The sequence below is a fragment of the Ctenopharyngodon idella genome, chromosome 1 (genome assembly GCF_019924925.1).
Source record: "Ctenopharyngodon idella isolate HZGC_01 chromosome 1, HZGC01, whole genome shotgun sequence".
Classification (NCBI taxonomy): Eukaryota; Metazoa; Chordata; class Actinopteri; order Cypriniformes; family Xenocyprididae; genus Ctenopharyngodon; species Ctenopharyngodon idella.
The window spans coordinates 23,082,234-23,097,389 of NC_067220.1; the positions used below are offsets into that span (position 1 = coordinate 23,082,234).

Below are 15,156 nucleotides of genomic sequence, written 5' to 3' on the forward strand. Positions count from 1 at the left end.
AAACATTTTGCAGTTAATGGCAGTAGACGGATGGGCACTGCACCTTTTACATAAATGATATGTGATTCTTTATACATACATGCTTGTCATTAGAAGTGAAATGGAGAAAAAAAAAATCAATTGTGAACCGCAGGCAAGTGAAAAAAAGCTAGACAGAGTCAGTCGACATCCACTGATGATGTAAACCTATTGTAGGTCAGAGTAAGTCTTATATCGTTTTATAGTAAGTAAAGACAACCCACTGAGTAACTGACAGCTCTTCTCTATTTGTAGTTACCAAAATCAGTGGTAAGGATGTCTAGGTGTAAGCTATGTGCTCGAAAATGCCGATATATTAGTAATATGTGTCACTTAACTTAATGATTATAAGTTTGAGACATTATTGACAATGCAGGTATTTGTTTTTAGGCACCACCTGGTGGGGCTTTAACAATATGCAGCATGCTTAAGTCACATGAGCTTAGTGTCCAACACATTGAGGGCATATCAGATGGAAGTCTGATCATCTTAGCACTGCAATTGCACAAAAAATAAAATAAAATAAATAAATAAATAAATAAAATCCAAGAAAGTGCTATACAGGCTTCTGATGTGTTATCTTAGAATATTTGAATATTATGTTAGTGGGGGAAAAAAAAACAAAACAAAAAAAAAAACATTGTTTAAAACCATAGTCACTAAAGCCAGAGACAGAGAAAAAAAATAGAAAAAATGAAAGATTAAATTGACAAATAAATGGCTTAATATACGTTACCTGGCATTGAGCGAGCTCCTCAGACAAACTAGTCACCTCTTCCTCAAGGAGCAAAACACGTTCATTATCTTTTGAGTCCATCGTGCTCCTAACAGAAAAGGTTTCATTTATATCACTGTCTAGTTAAGCATTTGATTGATAGATAGATAGATAGATAGATAGATAGATAGATGCTGAAGAGATAAGTCTTGGACGATGACAGCTAAATATCTTGCGAATGAGCAACACGATGAACAAGTACATGAAGTTAATCTGAGGTTGTGAATTAATCAAACACTCTCCTTCAATACTGTATCAAACCACAATAAACAAACACTTAATAGAGCAATTTGAATTAAAAGACTAAAACATTTAAATCATATGACCAACTACAGAAATAATGCATTTAAATGCTTAATAAGATGACAATAAAACAGCTCGCTGAAGCAAAACAACTGCTCGTTTAAATAAAGTGTTGTGTCTGACCTGCAGCGCGTCCTTGGATACTGCTGAACTTACAGTTTATGTAAAGTGAAGATCTGCGATATTATTAAAACACCATTCGCATCGCATCTGACAGCATGTATTCATTATAAGGTTAAAACGGGGAAAGAGAAAACAGACCTCATTAAAGTGAAAATACTATCAAACGCCTGGACTGTTTCAAATGAACGCGCCAGTTCCGTGTTTTGACACAGAGCTGTTTACCACACTTCACGACAGACCGAAACACTTTACGGTTTGCTGGTCTCTATGGACATTCTTCATATGAATATAACATTAACATTTTTTCATGCTATCAGTATAATACACGGAACATATTACTAAATGATTTAACTATTCTAATATTTGATGCTGTTAACATTCACAGACAAGACCTATTGATGTATAAAAAGTATCAAAAAAACTATTAGAAAACCTTCTTTTAAAAGTGTAAAGTCCTTACAAAATAGTGTCTACTACAGAAATTGTTACAACTGTAAATCATAATAAATAAATATGAGGTGTGTAAAAAGCTGTTTTCTTTCTTTCTTTCTTTCTTTCTTTCTTTCTTTCTTTCAAATGGTTGGTTAATATCAAGTTGCCAAAGTTTTACTGTAGTAAGAATAAATAACCATATTATTTTGCAAAAATGATTTTTGCAAAATAATATGGTTATAATATTTACATTATATCTACACTGATGAATTCCCTCAAATGGTAAATTGTTTTAAGTCAGTAAAATGATTATTTGGCCTTGGATATTATACCATATCACTCATATTGCTGAATTACTCCAGGTGTGCAGCACTGTTTCTCTTGATTTCAAGTCAAATACCTATTTCTCAATGTACCCATTTAAATAAAAGCTCCTAAAGAGTCTACCAGGGTTGTTTATCTTGTTCACACAATACAAATTATCATTTAGATTGTACTCTCGTATCATTCTGATTTTATTAAGGTACATGTAATACATTTTTTCATTGCATAATGGTTGTATAATGGAGTATAAACAACTGTGCCTGTCCTCATTGGCTAGAGTCATATCATAGTCAAAAGGCTAGATGATTAAAACCACAGAAACAAGATTAGACAGATATAAAGGAGGTTGCAGGAGTGCAACAGACAGCAGGTCATCTGCTTTGGAGCTTGCATGCTCTCTTGCTCCAGAAGAAGTCAATTGACTTAGCGTGATTAGGCTTTTCTTTGACCCGCAAACAGTGCCTCTCATTAGGATGCTCATTTGAGCTGCGATTTCAGAGGCAGTAGACTGGCTGGTAATTTGTAACATCTGCCCCTTTTAGGAGCACAGACACATGGCACTTTTGAATCAACTTTTTCTTTCTTGCTCAACAAAGCCCTTTGTTTACTGCTGATAGTTACCAGTCATCCATTCCGAATGTGATTTTACATGCACTCTCTGGCACTAATATCAGTTTCCGTTCAACAGCCTCCAACAGCGGCCAAACGTCACAAATGTAACATGCTCCATTTACAACCCCCAAGGCCTGTAAAAAGTTCGGATCAACAGACAACCACGCAAATGTTGCTCAAGTAGGAAATAAATGTAGTCGTTTTTCCAGTTATCTATTTAGTTTAAATCTGGACTAAAAAACAGAAAAGAATATAAATAGAGATTAAAATTATTAGCCTATAATAAAAACAGAATATCCTTGAGTGACCCTAATTTATACTGTGCTGTGCAACACATTAAAATCGTTTTTTACTTTGTCAGACCACTAGTGTATGTGTAAATCCCATTGTTACGGTTAAAATATAATTTTATTTTCAATTGCTTATTTTACACTTTTGTGTGTGTTTTTTTTTTTTTTCAATTGTTTTGTGTATTTAGTTTTTAAACCTTCTTTCTTTTGCTCTTCATTGGTTGTTCTTGGCTTTGTAGTTAGATTTTTCTTTTATTTATTACTTTTATCTAATGCTTTAATAGCATGAATGCATGATTTTAAGCATTCTAGAACATTCTATTGTGGCCTGACTAATACCAATCTTGTCTATTGTCTGCTGTTGCCACGGTATTTTTAATGTGATGTAAAATAAAATGATTCCATTTAACTCATCTGTTCCTCCTCCATGTCACTGAGAAACAGAGATGTATTCACACCGAATCACCATGCAGCACATACAATCAGGAAGCAATGACAATCCCTTGGTGGGCTGAGTAGGCAGAGCACGGGAAGTATCTCACCACAGAGGATTGGGAAAGCCCCGGTTCTCCGCCTGCAATCCGAGGTAGGAGGACTGTCATCTGCTGAGCGTTTACCTTTGATAAAGAGGGGAAGAAAAGAACGTCATATTTTATAATGTTCTAAAAACATACAAGGCGCTCGCTTTGTCTACATGCTTGCTTCAAACCTGGCAGTGTCACTTTGGAATGGAAATGAGAGACATTTTAAAAAGGAGCACAACACATCATTTCCCTGAGGATGAACATGTGGGAGTGCAAATCCAGTTGAGATAGTGTAGATGCTTTAAACTTGATTCTGACAGTTTATGTGCCCCAGGATATTGGTTTTTAAAAGGGAAATAGAATTTTATCCTATCCATCTTCCCACGTCCATTGTTTTATCCTGAAATGTAACCAAGTTGCATTATGTATGTATGTTCTTTAAAAGTTTGGAGTAATTAAATATGTAAATAATTAGGATGTGCATGAACCAAGTGTTAATGACCAAAAATGACAATGTATGATAATAAGAGATGACATACCACATAATACTAATAATAATAATAATAATAAAAATAAACTCTCGTCCTGCTTTATCTTTCCCCTGGTTTCACAGACAAGGCTTAAGCCTAGACCCATAATAAAATGCATGTTTGAGCTATTTTAACTGAAAGCAACTTGCACTGTCATATCTTAAAATATGTCAATGCCATTGTTTTGTCTCAAGATGCACAGCAGTAATGTTTTTGGGCATGTTTATAAAAGCTACTTAAATATCTTAATTGAACTAACACATAATCATGTCTTAATCTAAGCCCTGTTTGTGAAACCAGGCCTTTAACTACTACTTAAGTCAAAAAAAAAAAAAAAATATATATATATATATATATATATATGAATTGCAAAATACTTTTGCTGCTATTGAGGTGGGATATAATTAAAGTTAGGACTAAAAGTGTCATGGTACAGATGGGTTAAGTATAGGGTAGTAGATGTGACTACAGAAATTAATTACATATATAAAGGTATTTTTTAAAATATTAGTACAATGTAAAAACATGTATGTAAATGTTAGTACGTTTTAGTTAAGGGTCCTAAACTCTTTATAAATATAATTCTCTGTATAGCAACTGCAGTAAACCTAAGGCCTTTGCAAATGCTCCTTCATAGCAGCGACAGTCAGTCATTTATTTTGTGGCTTCCATGGCCTGCAACCTACAAAGCAGCATCTCTCCACTTCCCCATCGGCAAACCTGTCATCACGCGCCCATCCGCTTGCGTGCAACACACCCGGAGCTCCCACAGAATGCTCTGCATCCCAGGACAAACTCCACTGTTGAGCATTTGTCCCCCGTGCATGAGTCTCTGGCTCCATCTGATGACCTTCTAACTGTCTTCAGCAGGCAGTGGGTTCGGATAATGAGGGGATTGATAAGAGGGCTCTCTTCCTGTGGGCGATGGGGGGGAGAAAGGGGAGCCAGCGGGGTGGAGGGAGCAATGCTTGCCCCATGTGTCTCTGTTGAATTGTGGGAAAAAGGAGCGAAGTGATTCCCCTACAGGCTGTATCAGATTTCCCCTGAGAGGATCATGCTGCTCAAATAATGTGAGCCCCTGGCAAACACAGAGAACCTTTTCACTCCTTTGTTTTTGTTTATGCTTATGAATGTGTGCAAAGAGGTGTCCATGGTCATTATCATCTGAAAGTATGGCATCAAGTGTATGCTAACAAATACTTTGTTTCCTTCTACCGTGAATTGATGTTCCTGCCTGATGTTTAGGGAAAGTTTACACAAGACAAGAGATCAATGGTAAAAAATGACTTCCTTATTGAGGCTGGATGGCGAAGTTAGAACGAAACGTGAATGGCCTCCTTCCATAAGTCAAGCGACACCATCAGCTTGACATTTTCCTCAGTGCCCACAAACAGGAACTACGTGTGGCATTTATTGAACGGACACACAGTCTATGACAGCTGATGGCCGTCCCAAAGGACCAAAACCGGTAGAAGGTTCAATAGCTCATCATCAACTGCCCTTTGAGTAATTAGACAACTGGAAGGGGTCTGACATAAACCAATACTTATATTCAGGTCCCACAGGTGGCTTTTTGCAGCTGATTTCAGAAAGGAAGCTGCTTTAATGTCATGTTTTTCTTGAGCAAATAAAGGAGTCAAGCTGCTGAGTTCATAACTCTTGGACGCCACTTGTTCGTTGCACTTAGAGGATGGCTTGCCACTTGATGAGGACGCTTAATTGACTACATTGAGCTTATTTCATGCAGAGTATCAAAAGAATTTAAAAAAAGTTAGTAGTTGCATCAAACATCAAAAGCAGAATTACTCATTTGTATCGCCTTATGCCAGGAAACTGAACCCACGTGAACATGCTAATTTATCCATTACTCATAATTCTTTAAAGGTCTATCTTCTCTGTTCTGTTGTTTAATATCAGGGAGCAATGTACAGTAATATCTCATTTAATTAGGGATTTAAGCTCTCTAACTACTGGGCATATGGTATTTACTCTGCCATGGCCTTGCACATCAGATGAATATGCATATCCTGGGAGTGTGTAGCCTGTTACCCTAGAACAAATTCTACACAAGTTTAATCCCTGATCTATTATTTACCTCTTGACCAAACATGTGAGTGGGGCTTGTAGGCACTCAGCTTGATCAAAATGACTGCCTTGGGATTTAGGGGCTTCTATTGGTCCAAAGGAGAAGTCTGTCATTTGACTTTCCTCAGCCTGCACTCTTGAGAATCAAGCGCTGTGCGCACTATAAGGAAAAAAGAAACAAGTCCATTATTAATCATTTATAAGCGCTCTGTTCAGACAGTCTGGGGACACAACTTTGGGAGATATAGGAAATCAGTGTCCTCAAACATCTCTAAAGCAAATTATCTTAGTGATTTGTGCATGCGTGAGTGTGTGTGCGTGTGTGTGTGTGTGTGTGTGTGTGTGTGTGTGTGTTTTGTAGGGGTACTCTCCTTTAAATGAAGTTAAAGTGGGTAAAACTGGGCCTGATGAACATTAAGGAAATAAAAACGAGGACAAAAATCTGACTCTAACACATTCAATATCATTGATTCACACAGCAATAATAAAGCTCTGCCCATTTGTCGTAAAGTAGGCCTAGTCGTAAAATCATTGCACATTTCAATTTAGGACATTTATTACCTTTAAAGAAAACTATTATGAATGCCCCTTAATCGCTGTTGGTTTCCTTTTACATTAAAATTAAATTTTACATCAATTTAATTTGTGTATCATTATCATTATTATTATTATTATTAGGTATATTATTATTCCAGTAATCATTAATATTCAGTGATTCATTTTAAATGTTTACTTTAAAATTTTAGAGTCTGGGTAGAAATGTAAAAAAAAAAAAAAAAAAAAAGACAGAAAGAAAGAAAGAAAAACATATTCAGTGTCTACAGGATTTTTTAAGGGTTTTGTTACAGAGAGATAGCCTACCTCTTATCATAACATAGTCTTTCAGTCCTTACACCAACAATAGAAAATGACCACTATAAGATAAAAAACTAAACATACTTGAACATAATATAACCTACTATATAACATAACTTAATATTAGCATATATTACTCTTCACTTGAAGATAGTATATTACTAAACATACTAGAAGATAGCATAAACTACCAACTATACTACAAGATAATTAGCAAAAATTACAAGATGATAATGTATTATCAACTGCTGTATACTAGAAGATAATGCACAACCAACTACACTAGAGTAAAATATATCACCATGTTCCTTGGATGTAATGCAGCAGTCAGAGAGAGCTGACTATGCAGAAGAAATAGCCGGGAGTGAGTAGACAGTCAGTTTTCTCTTCCCGGACAGCAAGAGATTTACCCCGCTGCTTGAAACTACCCACCCACTTTAGTCCCGCTTCTGTCCCGCTTCAGTCCCGGTGGAGTGTCTTATACGAGCGGATCTGGAACAGCGGAACCAGCGCTGGGCTTCTGGATCCACCGAAACAGCTTATATTTCAGCCAACGTGCTTCTTTCGCTTTACTGAGACCCGGTACATGCGAATGACGAGAACGCAGAACTGACTCCGTTTTTTTTTTAAATCAATGTTTTCTGAACGATAAAGGACAGTTGTTCTTGTTGTTCCTAATGTTATTATCGGTTTAAAACTGAGGGGACAAACATAAAGTTTTGAGTGAGTTTAGAGAGATTTGCGTAAAGAAGAGAAGAGGGAAGAGGAGAGAGTCCCCCCACATGAGGGCGAGATCTGACTGAACTTCATTCTGCCATTCACACAATATGAAGAAATGGTGAGTATGACCGATCAACAAATGAACACTTTACAATAACTCTCAATAATGACATTAACAAACAATAGTGTACAGTATAGCGCTCATTACGATCACTACACGTACACGTAAATAGTTACAAATGTCAGGAAACTTTGATACAAATAAATGAACTGAAATCTGTTAAGCGGTATACTGTCTCTTAATGACTTAGTTTACTGAAGTTTATCGAAAGTTTTGGTCAAGTAGTTAAATCAGAAAATCTACCGCCTTGAGCATGTTTACAAACTAGTTTAACAAGCAAGTTAGAGATAAACAGCTTTACCTGGGGACTGCTTTCATTTAATTTTTTCCCTTGTTACATTTTAAAAAACACTATATGAGTGCACAAGTCGCTTATGTATAAAAGAAAATAAAAATACTAATATATAAATCGTTAGTAGGTCACGTGAAAACTGTTAAAACAAAGTTACATTTTATCAGTATCATTTGCATTTTTAACTCAAGTACAACTATAATAGATACATATAAAATATATAACATAAAATAACAGAATTTATGAATAATGTAATATAGAATTGTATGTTGAAAGAATATCCGTAATATCCTTTTAAAAAAATATGGTAAAAACATATCATGAGCTATGCATGAAATAAAATCACCCAAATGTTTATTTTATTTTTAAACAACCTTGTTTTAAATGGCAGCTTTCATCATGATTTATTTTGACTGTATTTCTGTACATGAATCATCTGAGCAATGCATAAATGCAACCAAATTCGTTAATTTAAAAAGATCATTTTCAGATTTCTGTGCAACCTGTTGGTAACGATTACAATATTTTCTCTCATGATTCTTTTCTTCATAATGTTTATTGCTTTCGCTTTTCTGAAAAGAGAGAAAGTGGTTTACAAGGGCAGGTGAACACTGAGGTATTATATTCTCAGAGAACGCCGAGACAAGGAGTAGATATCGCTGAATATATGCAACTGGAAAAAACATCTCCCGTTACTCTACTTAAGGATTTATGAGATTGGCGCTTTAAATTATTATTATTATATATTTTTTTTGTCCTAATCTCAGCGGCTGTCTGTGATGGGGCACAGTTGTTCAAGTGCTGCAGTCAAGAATGCCAATTTGCATTCCAAGAGTGTCATTTGATGACTTTTATCTGCACGGCTCCCCGGACTTTTCTGGACACTTAACATTTCATCTGCTCCATGTCAAGAGTCAAACGCAGTTATGTCCCCCTTCTCTATCTCTATCCTCCTCGCTCTCTTTCTCTTTGTCTTTCTCGGTTCCATCTCCTTTTTTTTCTTAAAAAAAAAAAAAAAAAAAAAAAAAAAAGATACCATAGGTTCAGGGCAGGAGTATGGGAGAAATGAGAGGGTGTGCGAGAGAGAGGGAAGGAGGAGGTAAAATGAAGAGGTGCTTTCATGTTGCAGGCGCAGTCTAAGGCTGAACTTGTCAGCTGTGCTTGTGTGATTCTCCAGGGGCCCTGGCAGAGTAAGAGGGTAGATGATGGTTAGACGGTTCAATAAGCGCATGGACAGGTAGCCCTAGTGACGTCCCCCGGAGACATTGTCTTAATGAAGAGCAGGTCCACTTAGCCCTGTGTTCTCTGACCCTCTGCCTACTCACCACACTCACACACTGCTCATTTGATCTTACAGCTCTCTTGAACCTCTCAGTGAGTTCTGTTGGTGACACATGTACAATTGTCAGAGTTTCTAAGCAGAAATGTAGGCCTACTTAAAAACTGTCTCATTGTCTTAAGTCAAAAATTAAAAGCCTTATACTAGTGCAATCTGTAAATGAGGAAAGTGGAATACGGAGCACTGCTCCATGTCCACACTGATAGAGAGACAGTTTGTTATGGATGGATGGGGTGGGTAGGTACGACAGGTTGGTCAAAACACCTGCAAAAAAGCGAGAATACCCAGCAGAGAATAGTGTTTCTTCGATGTGAAGAGAGGGTTAAAATTTCTTTTGAAGTTTTGTTTTACTGTTAGAAAAGAGGCATTTTCTCCTCCTTTGTCCGTCTGTGGATTCTTATGATGGACATTATAAGTGAATGTGTGGATGAATAAACTGAAAAAGACTGAAATTTAACTAAAACACAGCAGTTACTTCATTGAGAGGCCAGAATGATAATTAAAGAAAACATTTTATACGTCTGGTAGAAAAAACTATGAAAGAAAAACATGCAGATACAGAGATCATTTTAAAACTGCTTTAAATGGCACTTCAGTAATGAGAACGTTACAATAATTAGGCTTCACTGTTTATTTTGCATTGTATTCTGTATTTTCTAGCAACCTTACAATACATAGTTAGACCACAAGTGTTTTTAACAATCATATATGAATTAATCAAGAAACATCATATATTTTTAAGATATGTAAGATTCAAAATAAAATACAGGTTTTTCAACTTAAATGCAACAAAATATTGTTTTAAATGTACTGATTACCAGAGGCATCATAGAAATGATGTTATCTTTGTTGTTGCAATAATTTTTTTAGGGTTTGTGGTTTTGTGCTGGTATGCACACAAGGCATACCATCATCGGTAAAGTGTCCAACATACACACTTTTTTTTCTATTAAAATAGCATTTTTGAATTTTTCCACAACAAGAGTACGCGCTCTTTGTTGTATTTCTGTGATTCACTGCCAAGGGTATTTTGTTGCAGAATAGCTGTAAATGTTGAGGTAAAACAGAAATACTCTAGTGTGTCAGCTGCTAGAACTGGATTGATGACCTGAGGAAATGATAGTTTAAGGGTAACCTCTGCTCTCTTAAAGAACTAAGACAATAATTCACTTCTATTTGTGGAGAGAACCAAGCTGGGCTGAGGATGTTGTGGATCTACAAGCTAGCACAAAACAGAAGCCTTGCAGTGACTTAAGTACTCAGTGGGGAGGTGTATGATTATTGTGGATGATTTATTTTTTATAGTTTATATGGAGGTACTACAGAATAAGATGTTTCACATTGTGTCGTACTGAATGTGCTGGAAAAAGTGGAAACAATGGGATTTCCAGCAGTGCATTTGTCTCTTAATAAAAAAGAACAGGGATAAACCTGTTTAGCGATCCCATGAGGTCCAAGGAAAGGTTTGATTAAAAAGTGTCACTTCTGACTGAGCTCGAACTAGAGCGCTGAAAGAAATCAGATATGACAAGATAAGTGGTAGGTCTTAAATAAATCCCCCAGAACTACACAGCAGCACATGGGCAAGTGAACGTATGAAGCTGAGCTATACTGTGTATATGTTAAAATTCAAATTATTATTAGAAAATAAGCAAAATATTTCGTTTTTTTTTTTTTTTTTTTTTGACAAATGGTTTTCTTGATCTTGTATTTTTTTTAACCTCACTCTATGATTGAAGCTCTGACGTTCCTAATGTTTTAATAATTATTAATCTAGATACATGCCGTGGTCCTGACCTAGTCACTTTTATTATGATTATTTTTGCTGTCTATTAGAAGATTTTTTTACAGAGAGGTTAGGAAACATTTACTGTAGTATTATTTGTTACAAACTACTTACTGTAAAAGTGCAGTAAGTTCATATGTAGGCCTACTTTTAATTGGAATTTTTTTAGGTGTCTTGATAAATAATTGTATTCAAGTATGTGTGTGTGTCTTTCGGTGTGTTTATCTGTGTGTGAGTGTGCAGAGAGGGGGACAGTGCAGCTTTTGAGCAGACAGAAATGCCGCGTCTCAGAGAGCTCTTTCATGTGACTCTAGCATTCCACTAATGCAGTCACAGCAGCGATGCACAAGACGAGACATGCGTCCCGTCCTCCCTCTGCCATCGGTCTCATCAGTCGCTCTCTGTCTTTCTCTCTTTCTCTTTCTATGACCTTAACATTTATCAGAGAACCCTGTGCAAAATTCCTCTCAGCATCTGTGGAATGAGGGGAGCCAAACATATTCACACACAAACACACATGAACACATAGCCAAGAACTTTAAACAATAAAGCACACTGACTCTCACATTAACTCTAATTCTCTTTTTTTGAGTTTCTTAGCACATACTTTTTGTGTATTTCTTAGTTGTTTTATACATAAAATGCAATGAATACTCTTATATTATGATGTTTTTGTTCCATGTCGTTTCTTTCTATCCATTTCATTAATGCACGCATAGCCTCTCCGTCTGAGATTGAGGGAACAATAACAAAACAGCCCCACTGTCACCGTTATTAGATTCCTGCTTTCTTTACCAGGCAACCTCATATTAAAAGAGAGAGAGGGAGAGGTGAGGGAAATGAGCCGTGGATAGAGTTTGTTGAGTGTGTCAAGGACATGTGCCACATGTTGATAGCACTGAAGACCAGGGGTGAGGACGACACAGGGAGGGAGAAGAGGGATCTGGCCAGACGACAACTCCGCTAGAGAAGTTTACTGATAACACAAACAGTTAGTGTAGGAATTCAGTTTTTAATAGGTGTCTAGAGGAAAGGGTGATGTTTGCTCTCACAGGAGGATATTGTACACACGTTTCTCTATTATTCTGTATTGTAAAAAACAAAAAAAAAAAAACAAAAAAAAACAAACAAACAAAAAAAGCAAATCTCAATGTACCTCACCATGGCCAAATGGTTGCCCAGTACTCAATACTGCTTTAATCTGTGCTCACTAATTGGGAGACTTGTTAGTTGTCTCGCCTTGAAGCTTTAATAAGACTGCATTTCATTGCGAAGAGTTCAGAAGTTTTTAACTATTTTCATCAGAGTTTTGTCTTTGAGAGCGTCATTTCATGTTTCTCACTAGCAAAAGGGCTTTGGTGAGGTTCCTTATTGTGGCCTGTTCTCATTGTTAGCAACTTTATACCCTCGAGACTTCGAGAGAGCTTCATCTTTCTTTTTGAAGAACTATATGCAAAAAAAATTTGGAATCTTTTCAACAGGACAGTGTAAATAATAGTTCTTATAGAGCACAAGATGAATTATAGAACAAATTCATTGTTTGTTTGTTTGTTGTAATCAACATAATGCCACAAATGCTGTGGATTGAGTTTAACTTGAATTGAACCCGGAATATTCCTTTAACAGAATAAAAAAAAACTGAAACTTTTAACATGACATTATTTTGGACCAATATAAAGTTCATAAATTGGTCAGTCAGTCAACCATTTTGAAGTTGGCATTAAGTTTACTGAAGCTACTCCAATAGAATAATATGATTTTCTTTAACACAAGAAACTCTTGTTACAGATGCTTTGAGGTATGATCAATGTTCATGAACTCCATGAACAATAACTCTCCAATGTGATTGCTATTATTTCTCTGAGCCATTTTGGAGTATGTGTAGTTTTATGACTACAGTGGCATCATTATAACTAATGCCGCCAATACAGGCTTTAATCTGCTATTCATCCATTGGTAAAACACCAAGTATCCATCAGTGTTAAAGGGTTAGTTCACCCAAAAATGAAAATTGTTTCAATAATTACTCACCCTCATGTCATTCCACACCCGTAAGACCTTCGTTCATCATCGGAACACAAATTAAGATATATTTGATAAAATCCGATGGCTCAGTGAGGCCTGCATTGTCAGCAAGTTAATTTACACTTTCAAATGCCCAGAAAGGTATAAAGTTATATTTAAAACAGTTCACGTGACTACAGTGGTTCAACTGTAATGTTATGAAGCGACGAGAATACTTTTTGTGTGCCAAAAAAACGAAATAACGACTTTATTCAACAATATCTAGTGATGGCCGATTTCAAAACACTGCTTCATGAATGATTCAAATATTTTGTTTCGAATCAGTGGTTCGGAGCACGTATCAAACTGCCAAAGTCATGTAAACCATTGAAATTTTGAAACATTTATGACGTAACGAAGCCTTGTTTACTAAAATCACGTGACTTTGGCGCTCTGAACCACTGATTCGAAACAAAAGATTCGTAAAGCTTCGAAGCTTCATGAAGTAGTGTTTTGAAATCGCCCATCGCTGGATATTGTTGAATAAAGTCTTTTTTTTTTTTGTGCACAAAAAGTATTCTCGTCGCTTCATAACATTAGAGTTGAACCACTATAGTCACATGAACTGTTTTAAATATAACTTTAGTACCTTTCTGGGCGTTTGAAAGTGTAAATTAACTTATTTACAGTCTTACGGATGTGGAACGACATGAGGGTGAGTAATTAATGACAGAATTTTCATTTTTAGGTGAACTAACCCTTTAATGTTTCGTTAAGCAAGTCTTGGTTTCCAAATAATTTCTTGCATTTCGAAACTACAGTAAATACTAATATCTTACCTGGAAATCCTTGGGGATAAATGCAATAAAAGTCATTTTTCTTTATTAGGTCTTTTCTCCTGGCCCTCTCTTTTTTTCTCCTACATGCCAGTAACCCAACACCACCAGAAAGAAACGAACAGCTCTGGCAACTAGTGAAAATCCTCAAAATGTTTCTCGCTATGAGACACTTTTTTAATTTCTTTATAGATATATAACTGTGTGCTATAGTGAAGTGAAGGCTGCTAATCGATATTCTCTTATTGGGTGTGTGGTTTTGGTCAAATATCTCTCTTGGTTGTGCCTCAGGTGAGGGGCAGCAGACTAATAAAGCATGTTGTGTCTCAGGGGCAGAAGCAGGGATGAGTATGGATTAGTCAGTGTACCCTTCCTGTGAACATACAGTATAGCTCAAATCTGGAGCTCTCTCTCTGTATGGAAGGCTTTATTCATGTCCTAATGGAGCAGAGAGTCAGCACATGTCAAATAGAGATGAAGGAGGTCTGCAGAAATGCTCTCCTGCCTGTATGTTTGTCCTTGGTTAAGTCGGATTGCCTGTGGCCGATCCTGTGTGGCTGATGTCTGAGGAAAGTTATGAAAGAAGCCATTCTATTTAGTAGCTCTGAACTCAGAGATTAGGACACTATGTTTTAGTAACATTTATGGTGTATTTAAAGACTGCTTATTGTAAAGGGTTTACTGATGCGTATTATTAAACCTTCATGTACTGAAAAACCAAATGAAACACCAAAATGATCTAAAGGTTTTAACAATAATAATATATACAAATTTGTACTGTAATACCCTGGTTTTCCTGTTTTCTCTTGAATAGATAGATATGCTCAAATACACTTCAATAACAGCTCAGAGAGACAAAGAAAGAAGGGGAAGTGAGACATAAAGTGTGCCACTCGCAAGCCAAACTGTTATTACAGACTAGAGCGCCCTGTCATAAATACTCATAATTAGATGCTTCCAGAGACCTAATAATTTTACCATGTAACACAAAGTATCTTGAGTGGCAGAGTCACTTTCCTCTCTCCTCAGCTTTATTTACTGCTGAAGTGAGCCAGTAGTCTCTGTTTCTGCTTATAACTCGCTAATGGAAGGGTTGGTTAGTACAGTAGCTTGGCTGGTGACACCCTATATGATTTCTCCTTTCAATGGTGTCATCTGAGCAAGTCCTGTTTTCATGTTTTTACATG

At 36.4% G+C, this 15,156-nt stretch overlaps 2 protein-coding genes and 1 long non-coding RNA gene across 10 annotated transcripts in view; 1 reads left to right on the plus strand and 2 right to left on the minus strand.

The window, feature by feature from the left end:
• Positions 1–1,458, minus strand: part of cntln (centlein, centrosomal protein) — a 129,087-nt gene extending 127,629 nt beyond the window's left edge. For 2 of the 5 annotated variants that reach the window (XM_051898364.1, XM_051898360.1), the window contains exons 1-2: positions 1,358–1,419; positions 755–842 (exon numbers count right to left, since the gene is read on the minus strand). In XM_051898364.1, the coding sequence (XP_051754324.1) occupies positions 755–842; positions 1,358–1,362 (93 nt within the window). In that variant the 5' untranslated portion in view covers positions 1,363–1,419. Of the gene's footprint in view, positions 1–754; positions 843–1,219 lie in introns of all 5 variants that reach the window. The other 3 variants (XM_051898363.1, XM_051898362.1, XM_051898361.1) reach the window with 3 other exon arrangements.
• Positions 1,459–2,235: 777 nt separating this feature from the next.
• Positions 2,236–7,317, minus strand: LOC127514394 (uncharacterized). The gene is made up of 3 exons (XR_007930624.1): positions 7,173–7,317; positions 6,027–6,176; positions 2,236–3,494 (listed from the first exon to the last, which is right to left on the minus strand). It is a non-coding gene; the product is annotated as an uncharacterized LOC127514394 (long non-coding RNA).
• The window catches only part of bnc2 (basonuclin 2), a 230,218-nt gene continuing 222,316 nt past the window's right edge, over positions 7,255–15,156 (plus strand). For 2 of the 4 annotated variants that reach the window (XM_051896193.1, XM_051896201.1), the window contains exon 1: positions 7,255–7,709. In XM_051896193.1, the coding sequence (XP_051752153.1) occupies positions 7,707–7,709 (3 nt within the window). In that variant the 5' untranslated portion in view covers positions 7,255–7,706. The remainder of the gene's footprint in view (positions 7,710–15,156) is intronic. The other 2 variants (XM_051896184.1, XM_051896164.1) reach the window with 2 other exon arrangements.